The sequence below is a fragment of the Bufo bufo genome, chromosome 2 (assembly GCF_905171765.1).
Source record: "Bufo bufo chromosome 2, aBufBuf1.1, whole genome shotgun sequence".
Lineage (NCBI taxonomy): Eukaryota > Metazoa > Chordata > Amphibia > Anura > Bufonidae > Bufo > Bufo bufo.
Window position 1 is genome coordinate 170554996 of NC_053390.1, and position 25531 is coordinate 170580526.

Below are 25531 nucleotides of genomic sequence, written 5' to 3' on the forward strand. Positions count from 1 at the left end.
GTGGCTTGTAGTAACTTTGTCTACATAATAAATGCAATTGGTTAAAGCGAGACAATCCCTTTATACCGGTAAGTTATAAGAAGAGGATATATTTACAGTAATTTAACCCCTACTTGTCCCCTAAGTCCACACCAAGCAATAAAAATCCTTGGCCACATGGATTTAGCACAAGTTCACATATGGCAGACTTGTTGAGAAATTTTGTCCATGTATCTAAATGGAGTTGTTTTGGCAGTTTTTTTCTAGCATAAAGTTGTACTGAACATGTATTCAGTAAATTAGACAGTAAGGTATCCATATGCAAGACAAATGCTAAAATGACAAATACTTGATAAACATCTGTCTAACACAGGGATCAGCACCCTCCGGCACTCCAGCTGTTCTGAAACTAGAACTCCCAGAATCCTCCTTTAATTTCTAAGGGAGTTTCAAGAGCAGCAGGGTAAATGTGCATAATGGTAGTTGTAGTTTCACAGCAGCTGGAGTGCCGAACGTTGCTGATCCCTGGTCTAACAGATATCTATGGCCTCATTTCCAGACCTATATGTTAATGTATTTTCAGAATGCAGTATGAATTTATCCTTAAAGGGGTTGTCCCATGAAAAAATATTAGTTAACTCTATTACATCAGCAAAACATAATCACAAGTTCACATATGGCAGACTTGTTGAGAAATTTTGTCCATGTATCTAAATGGAGTTGTTTTGGCAGTTTTTTTCTAGCATAAAGTTGTACTGAACATGTATTCAGTAAATTAGACAGTAAGGTATCCATATGCAAGACAAATGCTAAAATGACAAATACTTGATAAACATCTGTCTAACACAGGGATCAGCACCCTCCGGCACTCCAGCTGTTCTGAAACTAGAACTCCCAGAATCCTCCTTTAATTTCTAAGGGAGTTTCAAGAGCAGCAGGGTAAATGTGCATAATGGTAGTTGTAGTTTCACAGCAGCTGGAGTGCCGAACGTTGCTGATCCCTGGTCTAACAGATATCTATGGCCTCATTTCCAGACCTATATGTTAATGTATTTTCAGAATGCAGTATGAATTTATCCTTAAAGGGGTTGTCCCATGAAAAAATATTAGTTAACTCTATTACATCAGCAAAACATAATACGTTTTCAGTTGGTAGGATTTAACAAAAATGTCCTGTGTCTCTATATTGGTGTAAATGTGCTTGTTATGGCGCCCCCTTCTGTTGTTTTGACTCCCTCTCACATTGTCCATGTGATCTGTTCAGTGGAGTTGGACACACATGCTTGGTAGCTCCATCAGACTGCCTGGTTTCTTTTGTGCATGGGTGAGGCAATGATTCTTGCTATTGTCCAGGTCGGCCAATAGGAATCAAAGCGGCTTGGTCACACCGGCACTGGACACCTAAGGTGGGTTCTCTGAAGGTGAATCAAAGGGACAGCAGGATGCGCAATAACAAGTATGTAAAAGTAATATCTGCACACAGTGTTATTCTTATTATTATTTATTTGAAATGATCGCAATTGAAAACTTTGATGAAAAAATGATTTGCCTGAGCTAAGTGAACAAATTGACATTAAGGGCATGTTCACATCTGAGGTGGAGTTGGTTGCATGCAGGACTTTATTGTCTGCTACAAAAATGTTCTCCAGAACAGAAACTGAGAGTCATTAGTCAATGGGATCTGTTAGGTTTCGTTCATGTCAGTTATGTGCCAGATTAACGTCTGTTTATTCCATTCTTCTGCTCCTATAACAGAGCAAAAGAACAAAAAAATAATAACTCTGATGTGAACTTTGGACGATAATCTTTAGAAATTATTTCTGTCTGCTTAAAGGGGTTATGCAACAGTATAAACACCCCCCACAATGCCCAGGCCCCTCCTATGGAAGATACTTACCTGGTCCTGCATCCCTCCAGATCCCTGCAGAGTCGCCACTGCATCTCCCCAGGGTGCAGGGATCCGGAGGGACGCGGGTGCTGGGGACTGGGTTAGTATCTTCTGTAAGAGGGGCCCTGGCATTGTGGGAAGTGTTTATACTGTTGGATAATCTTTTTTTAAAAGTAAAAATAAAAAAATCTAGGCAAAAATAAAAGGTCTGATACAAAAGATAAGATAAGATAAGATAAGATACAAAACATAAGATTTATATGCGGTTTCTAGACTATGGTGATTCCATAAGACACAAATGAAATAACAGAACACTAGGTTTCACAAGAGTATCAGTAATGCCTCATTCACACGTCAGTGTTCGGTCAGTGATTTCCATCAGTGATTTTGAGCCAAAACCAGGTGCGGCTCTAAGCACAGAACAGGTGCAGATCTTTCCCATATGCCTTATGTCTGTGGAGGCTCCACTCCTGGTTTTGGCTCAAAATCACTGATGGAAATCACTGACCGAACACTGACGTGTGAATGAGGGCTAACAGGGGCATAGCCCCTTATAATTTATGCCAGTGCAAAAAATACCCCCTTACAATGTGTGCCAGTACAAAAAATTCCCCTTTATAATGTGTGCCAGTGCAAAAAATACCCCTTTATAGTGTGCGCTACTACAAAATATACCCCCTTATAATGCATGCCAGTGCAAAAAATAACCCCTTAAAATGTGTGCCAGTAAAAAAAAAATGCTCCCTCTTAGTGCCCCCAGTATACCCAATGGCCCCATAGTGCCTCCCATAATGTGTGCCAGTACAAGAACATGCCCCCTTATGTGTGCCAGAACAAAAAGCCCCTATTAAAGAGGACCTTTCACTAGTTTAAAAACTAAAAACTAACTATATCAGTGGGCAGAGCGGCGCCCAGGGGTCCCCCTGCACTTACTAGTATGTCTAGGCTCCGGTGTGTGCAGCTCCCTCTGTTGTATGGGGCGGAGTTTTTGTATTAGGGTTGTCCCTTGCTGCAGCGCTGGCCAATCGTAGCGCACAGCTCATAGCCTGGGAGTCCCGAACGGAGCTGGGCCCAGACATACTAGTAAGTGCAGGGGGACCCCTGGGCGCCGCTCTGCCCACTGATATAGTTTGTTTTTAGTTTTTAAACTAGTGAAAGGTCCTCTTTAAGTGCCCCCAGTAGGTGCCCCCATACTGCTCCCTCCATGGTGGCCCAACATCATGTTGCCAAATAAAAAACAATAAACTCAAATAATGACCTGCATGCGGCTATCAGCGATGCAGTGCAGGCCTCTTCTGGCCTGTTTCCTGAACTTTACGCTGCCTGGTTCAGGTGGTGCAATGATTATATCATCACTCCGCCTGTGTTTTCAGGCTCTTATAGGCTACAGGCTAGGCCTGAAGTCTATGAGAAGGAAAGGTGGAGAAGGGAGACATCATTCCCTTGCCCTGCCTCAGGACGGCGATGCATAATTGGTGGTGCACCACTGGCAAGAAGGCTCTGTGGGCCCCCCTTGCATCTCAACTGACCACTGAGACCCCTATAGCTACGCCCCTGAACAGTAAAATGAACTCTGATATTCAGATATTCAGTACTCTTCTTTCTTTAAATTCCTAAATCTGGATGTAAACAGACGCAATTTAGTCTTTCTTCCTACCACCACTATACTGCCTTGAGATATAAAGAATTGTGTAGGATAGGCTCCTCTGAGCTCTCAGTGACATGGTTATATTCCCTATAAAATAACAATTCTGGAGAATCTGTTCTTAGAACTGTATGTTGTGTTGGTCCTCTCTTGTATTCCTGCTGGAAATGTAGAACTAGAAATATCTTTCACAACGGGGCATTATCAGTGCTCTGTGTCCTATCAATGCTGATGGAGCCATACTGGATAGGGACACCCCCTATTAAGAATAGGAAGGCCCAGTTGTCAAATATGGTACCATCCGGCGTTCTAAGAAATGATGATCCAGCATTCTTATTTTATAAGAAAGACAGGTCAGGGGAGCTGACAGATGCTCTTTAAGGCTACTTTCACACTAGCATTTTAGTTTTCCGGTATTGAGATCCGTCATAGGGGCTCAATACCGGGAAAAAAAACGCTTCAGTTTTTTCCCCATTCATTGTCAATGAGGACAAAACTGAACTGAACAGAACGGAATGCTCCAAAATGCATTCCGTTCCTTTTAGTTGCGTTCCCATACCAGAGAGCAAACCGCAATTTCCAGAGATACAGTTTTTAGGTGAAGCCATAAAAAGCAGCACATCCTGGAGGGCACAGACATGAAATAGAGGAAGGGTATGTGCATCAAATGAATGGAGACATTCATGTCATCCCTACAGAGATTACAATGTTGAGAACGGTAATCAGGAGATTTTGAAAACTCTGCTTTAAATAACATAGTAATAAAAAAGTCACATAAAACAGCCCAGTGGAAGGCAGATGTTGGTTGTTATGCTGTAAATTAACGTAAAAAAGCATTTACTTTTGTATAGTATGTTAGTTTTTTAATTATATTGAACTTGAGATTGTTCTCAGGTTATTATGTTTCACCATTAGCTATACTCTGCTATATGGCTTTTGGAAGAAGTCATTCCCATGTTCTCTAAATGTTTGAGACATTTTCAAGGATTAATGAAAAATAGTGGCAATGAGACATCCTAGTAAGGAGATACCGAGATATCGGCTACATACAGTATATATAGACTGCATTGAAAAAGACATGCAAATAATGAAAAAATGGATTACACTGAATCGTATTAATGCTAAATATTTGAGATACTTTGCACACACAAAAGTGTGTGGTTCCATCCACCAATGACAAGACGGCTTATTGGGATGGGAACCTATAATATAATTTTTTTTTGCATTGCATATTTGGAGGAGCAACGGTCTCCATTTAGACTGTTGACTCCTGCCCATCTGTCCAAAGCTTTTTATTTAGATCATAGCACAGGTGTACTATGTACGTTGTCCTGAATTGTAAGGAGGCAAGTCTGATAGTGCTGGTTCCCATCCCAAGAGGCCACATTGTGTCTCATATTCTCTTGTATAGTAAATACAGCAGTGATGTAATTCAGATTAATCCACCATTTCAATGTTTACATGAAGCAATATGTTACATGTAGTGTTTGCTTCTGCCAGGGGCGTAGCTATAGGGGGTGCAGAGGTAGCAGTCACTACCGGGCCCAGGAGCCCGAGGGGGCCCAAAGACCCTTGTGCCACATAAGACACTGGCATTATATAAAGTGCATGCTGGTCTATTTACACCTCTGGCTAGAGGGAAGGGGTTAGGTCAAGAATTTGGCATGAGGGGGTGCCCTTTCAATGTTTGCCTCTGGCAGCAGGAAGGCTATGTGCTACCCTTCCCCTTGCCAACAAGCACTAAGGGAATGGGGGCCCAAGCTGAACTCTTGCACCAGGGCCCATGAGCCTTTAGCTACGCCCCTGGCTTCTGCATATCAACCATGGTAGTGGACATCTTCATGTTCATGTCATATTGTTAGGAGGTGCTGGTCTAGCTTTGTTTTTGGCATACCCATATACAGTAGATGGACAGAAGTATTGGGACACACCTCTTAATCACTGAATTCAGGTTTTTCATTCAGTCCTGCTGAATGCCAGGAGAACCTTACTGCCTGGCTGCATTGTGCCAATCTTAGTGGAGGAGGCATAATGCATAAGATTAGTGGAGGAGGCATAATGCTATGGATTGGTCTATGTCCCTTAGTTTCAGTGCAGAGAAATCTAAATGCCTCAGCATAATAAGGTCCCTTTCAGATGAGCGAGTGTCACACTCCAGACTCTCAGCACAGCACCCGTCCTGACCTTCCAGCACTGCAGGAGTCGCATAGCATTTTACTCATTTATGATGCTATATAACCCTTAGATGCCTGGAATGTATTGTAACACTGACATAATGCTGTCAGTGTTATCTAATACATTTCGGAACTGTATGGGTTACATAGCATCATAAATCAATATAATGCTACGTGACCCCGGCAGTGTTGGAAGTTAAGGACGGGAGCTGTCTTATACTCACGCTCCGAGTCTGGAGTGTACAACTCATTTGTCTGAAAGGGGCGAAGAGATTTTGGACAACTGTATTCTTCAAACTTACATAATAGCACATTATAGTAAAAAGCCACCATATTGTTATTTCCCACAAAAAGGTACTTGTTCTTGCCTCCAATCTCTGGGCCCCATAGCAAGTGCTATGGCTATAGTTACACCCATGGTTGCTGTTTAACACCATATATTTTTCAGGTCTAAAAAACCCTATATCGTTATAGGCATCACATTCTATGGGAGTAGTGGGAACAGAGATCGGTGGTGGTGCCAGCTGTTATACCTGATCTAACATGTATCATCTATCCTGTTTCCATCTGGATATCCCTTCCATATGCAATGATCTTCTGAAATCCTTCATGGCTTTGTATGGGATTTGGGGCTCCATATTAGAAGACAGCAGCTCCAACACCTATAAAGATATGTTATGAAGTGAATCAGAACAGAATTTTCTTAGCTGTTTAGATTTCAAAAAGAAAATGGTGTTCATGGTGCATTTTCATTTTTTTATGTTGTCAATCTTACAAATTTTCAATCCCTATATTATCATTTATTTGATGACGTCATGTATTCCTTATTAATGTCATATAACTTGCAGAGCTGCAGTGCTATGAAAAATAATGTGTGTCCTGTTTACTGGGATTGATACCTTGTCTTATGTTGTCTTAGATACGAGTATGGGCACGTAAGGAGGTAATAAAGAATGGATTTGCAAACTTTTCTTTGGATATTGTGGGGCCAATTCTTTCTTATATGGAGAATCTATTAAATGTCACATATCCTTTACTAAAAACAGGTGAGTCTTATTTTACCCTACATTTAAAAAATGCATTATACAAATAACTAATAACTAATCCCACAGTCCATGGTAACCTAATCAACCATTTTGCTTCTGTGTATGGGGATCTAGTGAAATAATGCCCAATCCCTGATATTTAGTAATTGGATCATATTAGTTTACATCTGGAAAAAAACATTGGAATACTAGTCCCATTATACATGTATCCTGAAAGAGGAGCTGTCGCCTTTACTGCAAGCTGCTGACCATTCATAAACCTCTAGTAGAAATAACATAGAGTATTAAGAATAGATGCTCCCGAATTGTTACTACATGGGGAATGCAAGTAGTTACTACAATACACGTCAGGAGAGGTGACAGGTCCTCTTTAAAGCCAGTGACAGTCTTCATGTACATGCTAGTTCTTTTTCCTACAGCAAACTGTTGCTTTCTTGTCATCATACTATGAAGACCAGATCAATTGTATGCTGCAACACGACAATTAAATAAAGTATAGCTCATGAAATGATGAAAATGTATCTATGTATCTCCCTCTCTTTCAGATTTAGTAGCAATGCCGGATATCGGCGTTGCCGCAATGGAGAACTGGGGATTAATTACTTTTCAAGAAGCCTCCCTGATGTATGATCCCAAGAACAGGTTCAGCAATTCGAAGGCTTTGACATGTTTGATTGTGGCCCATGAGATAGGACACCAGGCATGTGGTAAAATGTCCCAGATCTTTCTTCTTTTCATTGTTACTTCTTAATGTTTTGAATGGAAGGTGATTGCCTAAAACCAAGTGATAACCCAATGATATGCCCTGACCAAAATTACAATGCTCTTTCCTATAATAAACGCCTTATAACCTTTATTAATTGAATTTGGAAAAAATGCATAAAGTAAAAGAGGTTTTCTGAAAAGACTGTGATGGCATATCAGTTTCTTCAGGGCCCCCACTAATCATGAGTATCATGGGGCTCTCTTCAGTTTTTCCCGGCAGCAGTGGCCCTAGTGTACCAGCCGCACGCGGAGTGGGGAACTGCAGCACGCTCCTTCATGTTCAGGATTAGGAGAAATCAGACCCCAATGATCAAAATAATATGGTATCTCCTAATCATATGATGTAATATTCTGTTTTAGGATAATCCCCATTAATGCCTCACAGAGTATGCAGTGTCATGAAATTATTTACAGTCTGCCCTCTTCTGGATTGCTCCCATTGCAAGTGTGATCCCTTAAAATGGTTCTCTAAGTTATTTTTTTTTAAAAAGTCAGTACAGACCAAAAGTTTGGACACACCTTCTCATTCAAAGAGTTTTCTTTATTTTCATGACTATGAAAATTGTAGATTCACACTGAAGGCATCAAAACTATGAATTAACACATGTGGAATTATATACATAACAAACAAGTGTGAAACAACTGAAAATATGTCATATTCTAGGTTCTTCAAAGTAGCCACCTTTTGCTTTGATTACTGCTTTGCACACTCTTGGCATTCTCTTGATGAGCTTCAAGAGGTAGTCCCCTGAAATGGTTTTCACTTCATAGGTGTGCCCTGTCAGGTTTAATAAGTGGGATTTCTTGCCTTATAAATGGGGTTGGGATCTTCAGTGGCGTTGAGGAGAAGTCAGGTGGATACACAGCTGACTTTTGAATAGAATTTGTATTATGGCAAGAAAAAAGCAGCTAAGTAAAGAAAAACTAGTGGCCATCATTACTTTAAGAAATGAAGGTCAGTCAGTCAGCTGAAAAATTGGGAAAACTTTGAAAGTAAGGGCTATTTGACCATGAAGGAGATCCCTCCATGCTCAGCCAATCTCCTTGATTTCCTGACACCAGTCTCCTGAGGGAACGCGACAGTACCAATGTTCATCCCTGATAATTCCCCAATCCTTGGCCCGTGTAAAAGGGCTCCGAAACATTTTTTGTGCCAAATTCATTGAAAGGCAAGTGCCTCTCAACCCTACTCAAAAACATTATCAAAAACTTTTACAAAAACTACATGTGTGATTATAACCTAGCAGGCATACAAATACTAATATTATGGAATATTAAGTAAAATATTCTTGTGCAAATTTCATCCTGGTTTGCAAAAATATGCAAACCAGGATGAAATTTCAGGAGAAAAAAACTGAACAGATTTGTTGCTTTTTCAAGATACATAGCTTTGATACATGAAGCACATTTTATGAAGTGTATTGTTTTAGACAAGGGCTGGACAAATACAACAGGGGTCATTTAGCATCAGATATACGCCAGTTTTCTGGCATATATCTGTCGAAGATAGCGTTGCAAAGGTTATTTGTGCCACAATCTGCAACTTTTTCCCAATCACGCCAGGTTTAAAAAAGGGGGAGTGGTGAGGGTGGGGAAGGAGACTGGCCGGCAGGCCCCTCTCATTTATCATTTTCAATGCCAGTTTTAGGCATAGAAAGTGGTCTACAGTTAGGCAAGCAAGGAAGCTGGCTGACATTTAGACTGGCGGTGGATGCGCCAAAGTCATGTAGAGGCCTACGCCTCTTGATAGCTTCGGCGGATCCACCGCCAGTGTACGGGGTTAATAAGACCAGCATCTAAAACGCTGGTCTTAATAAATGACCCCCTATGTTCTAGGTGGCACCTAGAAATGTGTTGTTGGCACAACACTTCAGGTTGTTTGCTAGGTCTTTAGTGGTCTAGCTAAAGTAAGTAATAATTCAAAAAGTAGTATGTCCACATTGTGACATGTTTGACATTTTTGGACAAGGTCATGCTAGTGTTTTCATTTCATCATGTTCTGTAAGATATGTATATATATATATATATATATATATATATATATATTAGTTGTCTGCCAGTATCTCACACAGCCCCACAGCTTCCCCATTAGCATGTATGCTTGGCTGAGAGAGGAGGATAAGCTGGTGGCTTCCATAGCAGAAGGAAGGATCAAAAATCTACCATGCCCATTACTAACATTTTCCATCAAGAAACGGGGATGCCCCCCACACACATTATCCCACCAAAATCAGTGGTACCTGATGACATTAATTTAATGTGTATGGGCAATGTGACACATTTTATTATGAAACTGTGTAAATGCAATATGTTGTGTGTTTTTGTTTTTTGTCTTTTTTGCAGCTGTAATCATACAAGAAATTGTCATTTCTTCTTTCTTTCTTTTCTAGTGGTTTGGAAATCTTGTTACCATGAAGTGGTGGAATGACATTTGGCTGAATGAAGGCTTTGCCTCTTACTTTGAATACATTGGTGCCAGTTTCATTGACCCTAAATTGAAAATGGTAGGCATCATACTTTCAAATCTATGGCAGCCTACCTAAGGAGTTTCTAGGGAAAAAAAATAGCTGTAACATGGCTTAGTGTGCTCTTAATAACAAAGGCATACTCTCCTCACTGAGTTTTGTTTCCTGCATAGTTATTTGAGATCTTGGATATAGGACACAAAGATACTTTGAACAGTTATGTGAGGTATGCAAAGTTGCAAAAAGTAGATCAACTTCCTTGTCTTTATTAGCTATGATGCAGTTTCAATATTTTTCAGCTAGTAGAAGTGGCTAGAGTCATCATTGGGCCTAATTTACATGTCGACGTGAAGGCAATATGGTCAATGTTTGTGTTGAAGATGTCTGTGAAGGGTCCATCATTGTTCCATCTGTCCATTTTTTGCCCTTCATGTGTCATCAGTATTCCACCTGCACTGCTAAGCTGAAAAGGGGATTTCCAGGGCATCTCATGCCATCCGTGTACTATGTGGTTTTTATCGACCCAGTAAGGCTACATTCACATGACTTTTTTAATGGTCGGTCAATAGCGGTCGTCAAAAAATAGGACCTGACGGACCCCACTGAAATGAATGGGACAGTTTTTAACAGGACTGCAGCCAACTAAAGGTCCTTAAAAATGGCCCTTCAGGGGTTTAAATAAAAAAAATAATAATACTCACCTCATCCACTTGTACCCGTTGGGACACTCACACACTTACTCCTCACAGAATGCAGAAGGACCTGATGCTCCCAGGGTGGTGACATCATCACGCTGGGAGCATCAGGTCCTTCTGCATTCAGTGAAGAGTGCCCCTGCATATGCAAGTAGTTCAGGTGAGTATTTTTAATTTTTTTTACATGAATAAATTCACATTATTATTGCTGGGGGCCACTATGCGGGACATTATTTCTGCTGGGGGCCACTATGGAGGACATTATTATTGAGGGGGCTATTTTGATGGACATTATTACTGCTGGGCGCTACTATTAGGAACATTATTACTGCTGGGTGCCACTATGCTGGACATTATTTCTGCTGGGGGCCACTATCAGGGGCATTATTACTGCTGGGGGCCACTATCAGGGGCATTATTACTGCTGGGGGCCACTATCAGGGGCATTATTACTGCTGGGGGCCACTATGAAGGACTTAATGCTGGGGCCACTTTGGGGGACATTATGTATACTACAGGTGTTGGGATTAAAATTTAAAAAGCCAATGAAAACCATAAATTTTTTATGGGCCTTTTTACACAGACTTTAAAAACGAATGCAAAAGGCCAGACGATCAGAAAATGGATACAAAAATGGTTGAAAAACTGACAGTGTTCGTTTATTATGCAATTTTTTTCATGTGAATGTAGCATAACTTGAATGGGCATGTTTAGTCCACACCACGGACCAAAGTAGTGCGTGCTTCCAGTGGAACCACAAGGATGAGTAGAAAGTCACATTAATGGATCTGTGTGCTGTTCGTAGAGAACATGGACAGCAGATGTCTGTGATTTACTGATGTATGAATAAGTCCTTATTGCTAAAACACTTTCTGCATGTACTATCCTTATAGAATTACCCTTATAACAGTGTACTTTATTATGTGAGACAGAAACAACCTAAACAGCTGGAATTTAATTTTTCCTTCTGTAAAGTTGTGGTAGAGGCAAAAGAGGAAGCAAATGTGTTGAATGTTGCAGTGTAATGTTAATACATTTAGCATTCCCTGATACCACTGAGAGTTCCATATTTTTTCTAGATTTTAAGGAATCTTTTTACAGAAGTTTAAAAATTAAAGCTGTCAAGTGAACATAAACCTGGTCCTAAAAATTAGATGCTATCTGCTGAGTGGGGATGTTTATTTCAATAAAGAGAAAGGGAGAAGGTGCTGGCAGATCCCTCAGCCAGGGAGCAAAGAATTGGGCATGTTTAATCCAACATGCCAGATCTTTTTATTTCCTGATCATCTGCTGTTTAGTGACAGAAGGGAGGTAAACATACGCAATAGCACCGACGGATGGTGGTAGGTGAAGTAGGTGGCTGCCTAGATTGCCTTTAAGAGGGGGCATAATTTAAGTATGATAGCAACCCTTTGTCTTTAAATTTCTTTGTACAACCCAATTTCTGGATTCTAATGAGCACTTCCATTTTAGTGCAATAATGCAAATCAATGATTGTCCGTTCCACAGCTATCAAGCTGAACATCAGTAACTGAGAGTGGTGACTGTACAATCTGAACCCCATATCCGGGGCACCAAAATAGCTTGTTCCATCCTTGTCACAGTAGACATCTTTTCTTACTATAATGGCAAATCTATCTCATAAGTGGGCATGGGTAAAGGATATGGAGGTCTAGGACATGGGCTACAGTTTCACCCAGACACAACTTGTTGGCCACCCACATCGTGCTTCTGTAAGGCACCGTGTTCTTCTCTACAAGCAAAGCAGGTAGGAGAGAGTACATATATAAATGCATTTAGACATGCACTGATTCAGTGGTTTTTTGTATAAATCCATGAGAAGTAGCTCACAGAGAAACTGTATTGCCCACCGATACAACATAAAGCTACAATATGGCATTGTGCATGAGAACTTCATTTACAAATTACCCGCACTTAACATCCTGCTGAAATGGAATAATCAACATAATTCTGGTGCACTTAACATTTTCTTCATTGGTAGACAGTAATAGTCAGCAGTAAAAAATAAAAACATTTTACGTATCCACATTACGGATTATGTCAATGTCCATTAGAAGGGGGTCATGATAACCCGTTCATATAAATTTCTGGACTGTTTTTGTACATAATGATACTATAATCATGAAAATTTACATGAAGCTTTTACGTCAGGGGACAATAACAAACAATATTTGAAGGGGTCACTAAGTGTGTCAAGAGTAACTTTCGGATTCATTTATAAAATGTATATTTTTACTTTGCTGCCTGCAAGACATTTTCTATGGCAGCTTTTTGAACAACTATGTTTTTTTTTTTGTTCCCTTTATCATGGCAGGGTGTAGCTTTCTATAGGTTTCCGCAAAAAAAGGCATTTACCTCAAAATGGAAATGGTTTTACTGGTATGTGAGAACCTGGTATAAATATCTCGTGTGCATCATGAAGCAAGCTGCGCCATTTAGAACGTTTCCATTTCCACAGACATCTGAGTAGTGCTCAAGAATTTCTGATAAGTCTCTAAAATGCACAAAAGAATAAGGAAATGTTCTCATCATCATCTTCTCATTTAGTCTCTAATGTAGAAAAGAGGGAAACAAACATACGTTGTAGTGATTGAACACTGAGTGGCACAGATTTACTGATTCTGTCTACAATGTACAGTAAGCAGGGTAAACTTAGACCTTCTGTCTAAGCATGCACTACATTTATCACAATGGCTCATACTGGATGATAAAAATGGTGCGTGGTTAGACACCTTTCTTTAAAGGATAACTGTCACATTTAGACCCTAATTTCAATTTTCATATATGTAGTTACTAATAACATGATATTCCAGAATCAGTTACTATTAGACTGACTTACCCCATATTTAATAAGATTCAGCCCTTAGCAACCAGTCTGCATAAAACTGCAATTTCACTATTAAGTTAAGATGGCCGCCACTGCCCTCACCCTGAGGCTAATCCCGCCTGCCCTCACTAGCCAGTAACAATAGCCCCCCAAAAGTGTCCGTAACCAGAGCTCTCCCCCCTAAAGGGTTAATCTCCTGCAGCACAAAGGGGTCCTCTTACCACATGTTGCTTTAATTTATACACTGAGCAGATGGCAGATCTCCCTTCCCTGGTCTGCGCTGCACCAACTCTGCATTCTCCAGCTCTGCTGAGTGAGGGAACGTCTGCCAAGTGCAGGGACAGGGAGAAGTGCACACAGCCCAGGCACTATTATCAGCTGCTGGGGAGGACCTGGCTTTAATCATTTACTTACAGTCCCTGGCTGTCAGTAATGTGACCTTGCACGCTGCCTGCTTCTGCGTCCTCCGTCCTTCAACAGATAGACGGACCATGCCTAGCAACCCTATTTTAAGCACAGGTAAAAGTAGGCAGTACAGGGAACACAAATGTGGAATTAAGGGGTAATTGAATACACAGTGAAAAGTTGAAATAGGGCCACCAAGGTGATATTAATCACCACAATCCAATACTCCAAAAAAATATATAATACGACAGTTATCCTTTAACTTGACAAGAACTCTTTGGTGGCTTTGTGCCAAAATGTTGGTGCTTTATGGCATCTTAAAGGTTATCTGTTAGCAGATTTGTACCTATGAAACTGTCTGACCTATTACATGTGCACTTGGCAGCTGAAGGTTCATATGTTGATTCATATGTGTCCGCATTGCTGAGAAAAATGATGTTTTAATATATTCAAATGAGCCTCTAGGAGCAACTAGGGTGTTGCCATTACACCTAGAAGCTCAGCTCTCTCTGCAACAGCTGCACCCTCTGCACTTTAAATGATGGGGCCAGGCAGTGAAAATATCATATAATACCTGGCCCCATCAATCAAAGTGCAGAGGGTGCAGAAAAGAAAGCAGAGCCTCTAGGTGTAACTGCAACGCCCCCATTGCTCCTAGAAGCTCGTTTGCATATATTAAAACATCCTTTTTGTGGGCACATATGAACATGGGACCAACACAGATGTCTTCAGCTGCCAAGCACACATGTAACAGCTCAGCCAGTTTCATGGGTACAAATCTGCTGACAGATGCCCTTTAAAGGGAACCTGTCACCAGTTTTATGGTGTCCTAACTAAGGGCAACATAAATAAGTGATTGATTCTCTTAGCAAAATGCTGGGTCACTTTCTTTAATTGACCCAGTCAATCTGCCAACATCTTGTATTGAAAAGCTCCAGCTGATAATGATGAGTCATGAATATTCATGAGCTCCTGACTCTCCCCGCCCACCTGCTGCTGAATGACAGTTTGTTTCCATAGGAATCAGCAGCAGGTGGGCAGGGGAGTGGCTATAGCTCTGAATTAAATATACGCTGGACTCAATGACATCACGCCGGACTCCAATCAGCTCATTAGCATGCGGCATGCGGCATCTTTGTGTGTATATTATGAGATAACCATCTGTCACACCAGTAAGTGAATACATCTAAGGTACTTTTTAGTAGTTAATGATTGTATATAATTAGTTAGATTATAGTCAAATATCCACATGACAGGTTCCCTTTAAGCTATAAGCCTTGCCCCTTACTGCCAGGCCATGCCCCCTATCGAGTAAGGCATTGTGAATTATTATTTTTGGCTTCATAAATATGTCTAAAACATACAACATTCTGCTTCAGACGTGTGCCAAGTTTTGGTATATTTTACACCAATTCCTAGGCACAACCACATTAATAACATTTGCCTCTTTTGATAGAATCATTTTTTTTAAAAACTGTATAATTTTGAAAGATCATGTACAGAGTTTTTTCCTCAAAATTATTGTTCCTACCAAATGATCTGAATTTTTCTTTCACTCAATAGAAAATCTGTTAATAATCATGCTGGTCTGGTCTTATTAGAGGATCTGTTGGTCAGCCCAGGTTCTGACAGAATAATAAGCCCCTAAAAGAGCCATGCCCCAGAGGTTCAGTAGAATACAGCCCTATTTTGAGCTCACTTTGGAGACAATCACTTGCCACCAGGGTCTGTTTCTAATGGGATGATTCAGACATAACATATTAGACCTCATTGATTATATAATGTCCTATGTGTGTAATGATAACAAAGTTCATGATGCAGTTAAAAGTGGATGTGCATTTCTGGTAACTAGACAGAGGATGGGCCTCAGAATAATTTCTCTAGTTGACCCTAAGTACCTCAGTCCAACACTTTGTAAAAGTTTACTCTGCAGTTGATGGAGTTTTTATTTTATGGCAAAAATAAACATAGAGCCTGCAAGATCGTGAAATACAACTGAAAACCCAAAGATAATTTATGTAGATAGTGGCTCACCCCTCCTGTTATCACAGACAGGTGCTCTCACTATGCTGTGGTTCACCCCAACCACAATTGAGAAATGGTAATATATATATATATATATATATATATATATATATATAGTGGGCACTCAATATCTGGTACTGCACATTGGGTACAACATATTTATTATAATAACAAGTTTTCAATCAATTACATACATTTAAAAATATATAAAAAAATATTATTATTCCCAATTGTTATGTATGACAATATAAGTCAATATCTATAATTACAAAAAATTATTCAGATAGAAATTCCTGGAGGTTTTTAGAAAAAAAACATAAAGGTGGTTATTAGTTAATTAAAATATCACATATTTTTCATTATTCCATAGGCTTCATAAAATCCATAAAATTCCTTTAAGATCTTCCACGTTAAGAAAATGCAATTGATAGGATATAGTTGATAAAGTGCAATTTTTGCAGTGCACTTGTTAAATGTTCATCAACAGTATTTTGATATCTAGCTCGGTAAGTGGTCTCACTTGTATAGCAGATTATTATCGGGTATTACTTCTACTTAGGGGTTAGTTGCATGCAGTTCATTATTCACTTACTGCTTGATGTATATCTGACTGTAGTGGCGTCCCACTGCTAGTCAGTTCACTCACCCCTCTTCTTATGCACCGTAAAGTGTATTTACTTGCGCTCCCACTCTGGGATGTTGCTGCGTTGTTCTCAGGTCTCCTGTCGGTCTCTGTTCAGCGTCCCACGTGTTGATGACGTATCACGTGATCGGAGTGTCAGAGCGCCGGAGTGTCAAAACGTTCTACGTGACCTGGACTATTCCGGAGGCGGTACCAACCTCCGTATATACGATTTTCTGGCAATATTCCTGTTGGTTTTTCGCAATAGTCTTTTTGCTAATTGCAATGCTGTAAGACGTCTTATCAGTATAAGGATCTCATCCACTCCTGCTATACGCGTTTCGAGGTTGCGTACCTCTTCCTCAGTAGCTGCTCAGCTCCTCCTGTTCTATAACATGCTGCCTGCAGATTACACTGCATTTAGTGGTGACAGGTTCTCTTTAAGGCCTTTCTCATGTGACAATGCTCGATAGCACAAATGTTACTATAATTGCTTCCATTGTCAAACACACCATCGTACCGCAGATGAAATATCCACATGTGGTCTTACATGCTGTTTTTCCTGGAAGTTATTTTCTACATGACAAAAAAAGTGCTCATGTCCAACTATAAGGTTTGACTGCAATTTTAAAAAATCTCATTCTTTTATATATTCCAGTGTAGTTTAAAAAAAACACCAGTGAAAACATGGTAAAGGTGTGAACTGAACCAAAGATTTATTTTAAGTGCAACAGATTTTGCTCACAACAAGGAGTTTATCAAACTGGTGTAAAGTAGAACTGGCCTAGTTGCCCATAGCAACCAATCAGATTCCACCTTTCATTTTTGACAGCTCCTTTAGCAAATGAAAGGTGGAATCTGATTGGTTGCTAGGGGCAACTAAGCCAGTTCTACTTTACACCAGTTTAATAAATCTCACCCTTTGTGTCCTGTGTTTTCTTACCTACTTCTTTCTGTTTTTTAAGAATTAATAAAAAAGAATATACAGTATTATTCTTTCTACTGTATTAGTACAAAATAACCACTGCCAACTCACATTTCTAGTGCCCACTGTTCACACTAAACACTAGGGGGAAGAGTTATCAGAAATAGTGCCAGGGAAAAGTGGAGCAGTTGCCTATAGCAACAAATCAGGTTCCACTTCTCTTCTCTTCTCTTAAAAGTCTGTTTGTAAATTAAAAACAGCAACCTGATTAGCTGCTATGAACAATCTCCCCCTATCTATATACTACACCTCATGATCCACCGGAAAATATCTAAAAATTGAAATTCTAATATTCCTGAAGTGAAAAGGGTGCTTTCTTTTTCTAATTTTCTTGTTTACTAGTAATATCTATTACTAGGGTAATATACATTTATAACCTTTTGGGTAAGGGATATAGGACTGTCAATCTAATATCTATAGGGCCTGACTGATGCTTGACCAGTCACTGCTCCTTTTGTAAAGCTCCATTTACATGGCTAGATGATCAGGTCAATTATTGGGAATGAACATCCGTTTAGGTGCTGATTCCCAATAATTGGTCTGTTTAAATGAGCTGGCTGCCAGCTGACAAATGAGCAGATATCATCATTTGTTAGCAGCAACTTTTAATCCATATGAAAATGAGCAGTTAAGTGCACTGAGGGCGGGCCCAGCCACTCTGTGCACCATTGCGCTTCCTGCTTCATTCTGCTCGCCCCTCCCTCTCATTCTTGATTGGCAGGACTATGCCTGGCCCTGTCAGCCAAGAAGAAGAGAGAGGGGATGACAGAGGAAGCAGGAGGCTCAATGGGGCACAGGGCGGTTTGGGCCATCCCTCAGTGCACTTAACTGCTCATTTACATGTGAATTAAAAGTACTTCTAAAGAATAAAGCAACAGATTGCTAAGTGAAAGTTGCCATTAGCTGAACTAGCCCTACAAGGCATTGTACCGGGCTTAACAGTGAATTTCATGGTGACAGACTCCCTTTTAACTGTGTAGGGAAGAAGGATCATAGTAACGATTGTTTGTTCCCATACAGAGGGAATGACTGCTGCATTTAAAAGCAGCTACCAAGTGGTCAGTGATCATTCTATCGCCGTTCATTCCGGATCACTGCCCCAGTGTATTAGCTTGTGTAAATTGACCCTTAAAGAAGTTGTTCCATCAGGGACATTGATGGTATATCACTAGAAGATGCCATTATATAGGTGCAGGTGGCTGCTCTCCCTGCACTTCAGGGGCCCGGTTCTGGAGGTAGGAGCAGGTCCCAGAGGTGGGACAAGCACCAATCTGACCAATATGCTATCAATGTCCCTGATGGGAATACCCCTTTTAGCTGTGCCAGAGGTGTGTAGCATCTCCTTCCCTTCCCTTGGTTTATGGAAATAATATGCATGCGATTGGGTAAAACATTGTAGTTATAAGTGAATTGGGACCGATAGTGTTTAGCCACTTTTTATATTTAAATTTAGATCTTTTATAACACATATCACAAATACTTTCTTACTGTACAAAATGTGAGGCTAGTTCCCATTTAACTAGATTTTTGTAGATTGATTGCTTTTTTATTTTACCTGTAAATAAAGCGCATGCTTGATATAATCTACAGTCACGAGTATGCATTGATGTCTAAATATGCACTTTCACTATATTTTAATGTTTGCAGAATGAGCTATTTATGATGCACAATTTGCTAAACATTTTTGAAGGAGACACCCGGGCGTCCGCAAGACCTGTATCCATTGAAGAAAAAGAAATCAATAATGTGGAGCTTATAGAACCATTATTTGATGAATTCTCCTACAACAAGGTAACACTATTTCTTTCAGATCTAGAATGAAAACTCGTTCTCCACGCAGTTATGGGTCCCACAACCATGAGATGTTTAGAATATATCCTATGGATATTCCAGAAATGCAACAGCATTCATATAGATTTTTTTAGTTTTAAGCAAAATTTAATTATTTTGAGCATAAATCAAAGCCTTTTTACCGTACAAACGATAACCCCCTTAGTGACCACCCATACGTCTTTTTACGGCGGTCCCTAAGGGCCTTAGGCTCAGCTGCTGCCTTTTCACAGTGGCCCAGTCTAAGCACTGAAAGGGTCTCCCGTGTAGCATAGAGCGGGGGCTCGGTTCTGAAAAAAAAACTTTTTTTTGCAAAAAGTAAAATCTCCTACACATTTGGTATCTCTGTGTCCATAACAACCCACACTACACACAAATATCCTGAAAAGTATCCCCTACAGTGAACGCCGTAAAAAAATTGGCAGAATTGCTTATTTTTGCTTAGTCGCCTCCAAAAACTATAATAACAAGCGATCAAAAAGCGTTATTTATCCCAAAATGATACTACTAAAAACTATAACTCGTCCTGCAAAAATCATGCCCTCACACAACTCCATAGAAAGAAAAATAAAAACGTTATGGTTCTTAGGAGGCAGCGATGCTAAAATATTTTTTTCTTTTTTAAAAAAAGGGGTTTTATTGCACAAAAGTAGTAAAACGTAAAAAAAACTATATATACGTAATTGTACTGACCCAGAGAATAAAGATATGTTATTTATGCCAAAAAATGAATGTCGCAAAATTTATAACGTAAAAACTCAGTAGCAGTATTGCTGTTTTTTCCCATCTCCCTCCCAGAAAGAGTTAATAAAAGTTAATTGGAAAGTTATATGTACCCCCCAAAATGCTACCATTAAAAACTACAACTTGTCCTGCAAAAAAGTAGCACTCATACAGCTACATAAATGGAAAAATAAAAAAGTTATATCTCTTGGAAGGTGACGATGAAAAAATTAAGAAAAACGCTTGGTCAGTAAGGCCCAAAACAGGCTGGTCACTAAAGGGTTAATTCATTGTGCTATTAAGTGTTGCAGAAAATGTCATACCTGCAGATAATAAAGCAGGCCTCCCCTTTCACCACAGGCAGCTGCTCTAATCCGAATGGCTTCATCCTTCCTGACAGAGATACTCTTCCTCAAGGGGATCAGCGTGAGTTTAGAAAATCATTTTTGGAATTTATGAACTTTTGGCAATATACAGTAAGACTAGACAGGCACATCTGATTCATTGATACTACATGGATCTCTCTTACCGCCTCAAGAAGTAATGACCTTCCATTTGTCTCATCACAGTCATACTTGAAGAAATTTTCATTCTCAAATGCTGACCAGGATGGTTTGTGGAATCATTTACAAATGGTACTTTTTCTCTATTTCTTCACCAGTGCAACATGCATAAAATATTCAATGTCACTATTGGTTATTAATATTTACTAACATATCAGATGTTGTATTGTATACCAAATGAGAGACTACATTCACTTAAAGGGGTTCTCCAAAGAAAGACATTTCTAGCATATTGGCCAGACCTTCATCAATCCCAATAAGGAGATGTCTAGTCCCCTGTTCCCAAGAGAGAAGTGCCCATGCATGCTTATCTATACAGTTATCTATTAAAGGGGTTATCCCATGACTAATGTAAAAAATAAAAATCATATAGTACATGACAATCTCTTTCTAACAACGCTAGAACCAGCCCTGTACCTCACATGGATCTAGAGATCTCCTCCCAATTAATTGTTCTGCTAGATTTATATCAAGCTGAAAGCTTAAGGGGACGGTCTGTTCTGCTGCAGCTCAGGGGGCGTGTCTCAGCTCTCCCTATCACAGCTCAGGAGGTAGTTGAAGGATGAAACTGAGCATGTGCGGCCTTCTCAGTGAGCAGGTCAAAGAAATAATAACAAAAACAAACAGAAAGTGGCGCTATACAGATACATTGTATTGAATAAATCAGTGGCTATGCAAAATTTTTAATTACATGCAATTACAAAAGTATTCAGATTCATAGTTTTCGTGGGACAACCCCTTTAATGATAAAAGCAGACATTAATGGAGTATAATCGCATGTCCACTGAACCCTGTGGAACGAGGAACCGGTCACTCCCTTTATTCAGACCTTTTTTTGGTATATGAAATACATTGTATAATGTATACATATCTTTCAATACAGTATATAAATCCTCTATTCAGACTTATAATATGAACACCTAATATGAAATGACTGAATGTATTAGTAGCTGAAAGTCATTTAGTCAAATGATAATGAAAATGAAAGCAGTGCACATTGCCAGGCAGGGGTCCTCTTAGCTAACAACATTTCACTGTTAATAGAGTGTCCATTTTCTGTATACATGATTTGTTACTGCCATATTGTAATGAAATTTAAAGGGGTTATCTAGGAAATGATAATGATTACCTATCCTCAGGATCACATTGGCACAGTGCCGTACATTGTATAGCGGGTGTGCTTGGTATTGCAGCTCAGCCCCATTCACTTCAATGGGACTGAGCTGCAACTAGGCCATGTGACCGATGTATGGTGATGTGACATGGCCTAGGAAGAAGCTATGGTGTGTGTATATATATATATATATATATATATATATATCGTGGGGTTTTGCTCTGGTAGATAGGGTAGGCGGGCGCAGTACAGAGGCAAAATACAAGTACTCAAATGTCAGTGTTTATTCACACTTGAGGCAATTACACAAAACAGCATGTAACTTTGAAGTCTTGGTGTTAATTCACACACAATGGAAAGTTCATATAACACAAGTCACCTTGCTGGCAGTTCTACCTCCAGTAGTCCACAGCAGGCTTTAGGGGGCCTGTTTCCCCAGCATGTGACTCTCAGCCGTCCAGCACGGCAAAAAGCCTCAGATCCCCAAAACAGAGAAATCTCTGCAGAGCCCAGCTGCCTATTCAAGGACAGCCAGGTGCTGCCAAAACCCGGACCGGCATTTAAACTCCGGACTGGTATTTTACCTCACCTGGCTGGAAACCAGCCCAGCCGCACATGCTGGGAGAAAAAAACCTGCCTTTCCAGACACAACCCCTCACTGTGTCACATACCCCCCCCCCCCCCCCGTTGTTCAACCCTGAGGGGGTGGACACACGCCAGACAATGCACCCGGGAGAGGGCATCTGCGTTTCCCTGCAAGCGGCCTGCTCTGTGTTCTACCGAGAACTTAAAGTTCTGCAGAGACAAAAACCATCTGGTGACCCGGGCATTCCTGTCTTTGGCCTGGCCCATCCACTTGAGAGGGGAGTGATCGGTAGTGATTGACGAACATCTGCCGGGACGGTTCGCGAACGCAATTAAATGTTCGCGAACCGCAAGTTCGCGGCGGTTCCCATTCATTTTAATTGCAGGCGAACCTGAAAAACCTTCAGCTCATATTTGCAGCCAAGAAATAATTACTAGAAGTGCACAAATAGTCCCACAACATGGACAGTGGCATACCAGATGTATTATTCGAATTTGCGATCTGCATTCACTATTTTTTTCAATGCGAAATATCGGCAATATAATTTTCGTGTACGCGCATGCGCAAATGCACTATACAGTACCCAAATGGACTATAAAGAAAGTATATTGGTATATAACACCCTGCTTCAATCAGTTTTTATGGGGGACGACTGGTATATCACACCAGTAGAAATTATTTGTTCCAATAACAATTGTCCCTCTATATACCTGCAGTATCGTAGCAGAACCGCACACAACTGCCGCACAATACAAATGCACTATAATATACTTTCTAACATAGAAAGTATATTATAACATTGTACAAGGAAGGCAATTCATTAGAATATACATAAAGATAAAACGTAACCTTTAATAATGTTACTATGAGGGTCCATTCACACGTCCGTAAGTGTTTTGCGGATCCGCAAAACACGGACACCGGCAATGTGCATTCCACAATTTGCGGACCGCACATCGCCGACACTATAATAGAAAATGCCTAATCTTGTCTGCAATTGAGGACAAGAATAGGACATGTTCTATTTTTTTGCGGAAACGGAAGCAAGGATGCGGAAGTGCGGATGTGCAAATACTGATGCGGACAGCACATTCCGGCCCCATTGAAAATGAATGGGTCTGCACCCGTTCCGCAAAATTGCGGAACGGATGCTGACCCATTTTGCGGACGTGTGAATGGAAAAGATATCCCTCAAAATGAAAATAAATAAAATTATTAAAGTTAAGCAAAAAGCATAGATGTGGTAGGCAATAACAAGTGCTCGGCGGCACTAAATCAGGTGCTCAGCGGCACCAAATCAGAAACCATATGTCCTACCACAATCTGGGGGGTTCCAGTGCACATCCATGAATCCTGGAGGGAAAGCAAAAAGCATCTATTCCTGGGCTAGATGATAATGTGGTATTGAAGGACAGGGTGGGCAAAGAGCTGTCCCTGATATTGCCCGGGAAGTCTTTCCCTATTATAAGTTCATAGTGTAAATTTGGGGCATCTTCCACTACGTGAATCCATCTGCCAGACCCTGTGGTTACAGACACCAGGGCGGTGGGATAGTCTTTTAAGTCTCCATGGATGCACATGACCCCGACTTTCCGGCCAGTATACCCCGCTGACCATACCAGGGGAGCCCTTACTAGGGACACCAGACTCCCTGAGTCCAGCAGAGCCTCCGCTGGAGTGTCTCCTACCTCCACCTAGCACAGGTGGTTTAGAGTTTTTGAGGTACCTGCTGCACACAGCTTCCTGGCATATAGTGACTGACAGTAGCCATAGTTAGTATCCATGGGCTCCAGCTGATGGGGACAGTTAGCTCTTACATGGCCCAGCTCCTGACACCGTCAGCAGACTATCAGAGCCAGGTCCGTAGAGGGTACACTCGGGTGGGTTTGGTTAGTACAAGTCACCATGTCTGGGATGGAGATTTACGCGGTTTGACTGCCCCCCTCCCCAAAAAAAACCCTGTAACATTCTTAGTAGCCTCGGTGCGCTCCACCAGGTCCACCATTTCTAGGGCATTGCCAGGAGACACCTGGCCAATCCAGTGCTGGAGAGGGAGTGGCAGAGCCCTCCAGAACAGTTCAGCCAATAGTTTATCTAGCATAGCCGTGGGACTCAGCACATCAGGCTGTAGCCACTTTTGCAGAAGGTGGAGTAAGTCATAATACTGGGTCCTCGCAGGCTCAGCTGGCTTAAACCCCCACTGATGTACCCGCTGGGCCCGGACCAATACATTCACCCCCAGTCTTGCCAAAATCTCAGCCTTTACTTTTTGGTAGTCGGCCGCTTGATCGTCCGGCAAGTCAAAATACATCCGCTGGGAATCGGATGCCAAGGATTTAGCAATGACCTCAGCCCACTGGTCATGGGGTATCTTTTCCACTTTCTCGTACATCGGCAGGTAGATTTCGATGTCATCTGCAGGGGTCATGTTAGGAATCACGGCACGGACTACTTTCCAGGCATCGTGGACGCTCGGGGTTGCTCCAGTTGGAATACCCTTATAATGTGTGACGGTACAGAAATTCTCCCTTATAACATGCGCAAGTACAAAAAATGTCCCCCTTTTAGTGCCTCCAGTAGAACGAACATCCCCATCGTGGTCCCCGTATAATGTGTGCCAGTACAAAAATGCTTCTTTTTAGAGCACCAATGTCTCCATAGTGCTTCCCCCAGTTACAAAATAATGGCCTAACAGCATTTTGGTCCAACAGTATGCTGCCAAATAAAAATAATAAACTCAAATACTTACCTCCATTCTCCAGTCAGCGATGGGGTGCAGGACACAGACCTCTTCCAGTCTGTGCCCTGAGTGGTATGCAGCTCGACTCAGGCAGCGAGTGTGATGATGATACCATTCTCTAACAGGCTACAGGAACTAGAAATAAAGCCTATTAGAGGGAATGGTGGAGCAGCTGAGAACAGCGATACAGTTGAATAAGTAGAGATGAGCACTTCCACAATGGAAGCGCTTATTGCCCATGGCCCTTCTGCTGCCCCCTACTTGTCCCTACCTGGTGCTGCCTGAGGTAGTCGCCTCACCTTGCCTCATTGGTGGAGCACCCCTGTCTGCATGTGGTAGCCTAAGACACTTCCTGCTGCCATAGGATTGGACACCACTGCTCACATGAGTAAGCCTAGCCAATCCAAGAGCAGGGCTGGAGAACCAGGAAGTG

General features: G+C 41.0%; 1 protein-coding gene across 1 annotated transcript in view; it reads left to right on the forward strand.

The window, feature by feature from the left end:
* Positions 1-25531, forward strand: part of LVRN (laeverin) — a 139719-nt gene that overhangs the window by 51326 nt on the left and 62862 nt on the right. Inside the window, exons 4-9 of the mRNA XM_040421655.1 lie at positions 6606-6732; positions 7278-7432; positions 9888-10001; positions 19190-19333; positions 20456-20521; positions 20665-20730. Coding sequence (XP_040277589.1) covers positions 6606-6732; positions 7278-7432; positions 9888-10001; positions 19190-19333; positions 20456-20521; positions 20665-20730 — 672 coding nt within the window. The remainder of the gene's footprint in view (positions 1-6605; positions 6733-7277; positions 7433-9887; positions 10002-19189; positions 19334-20455; positions 20522-20664; positions 20731-25531) is intronic.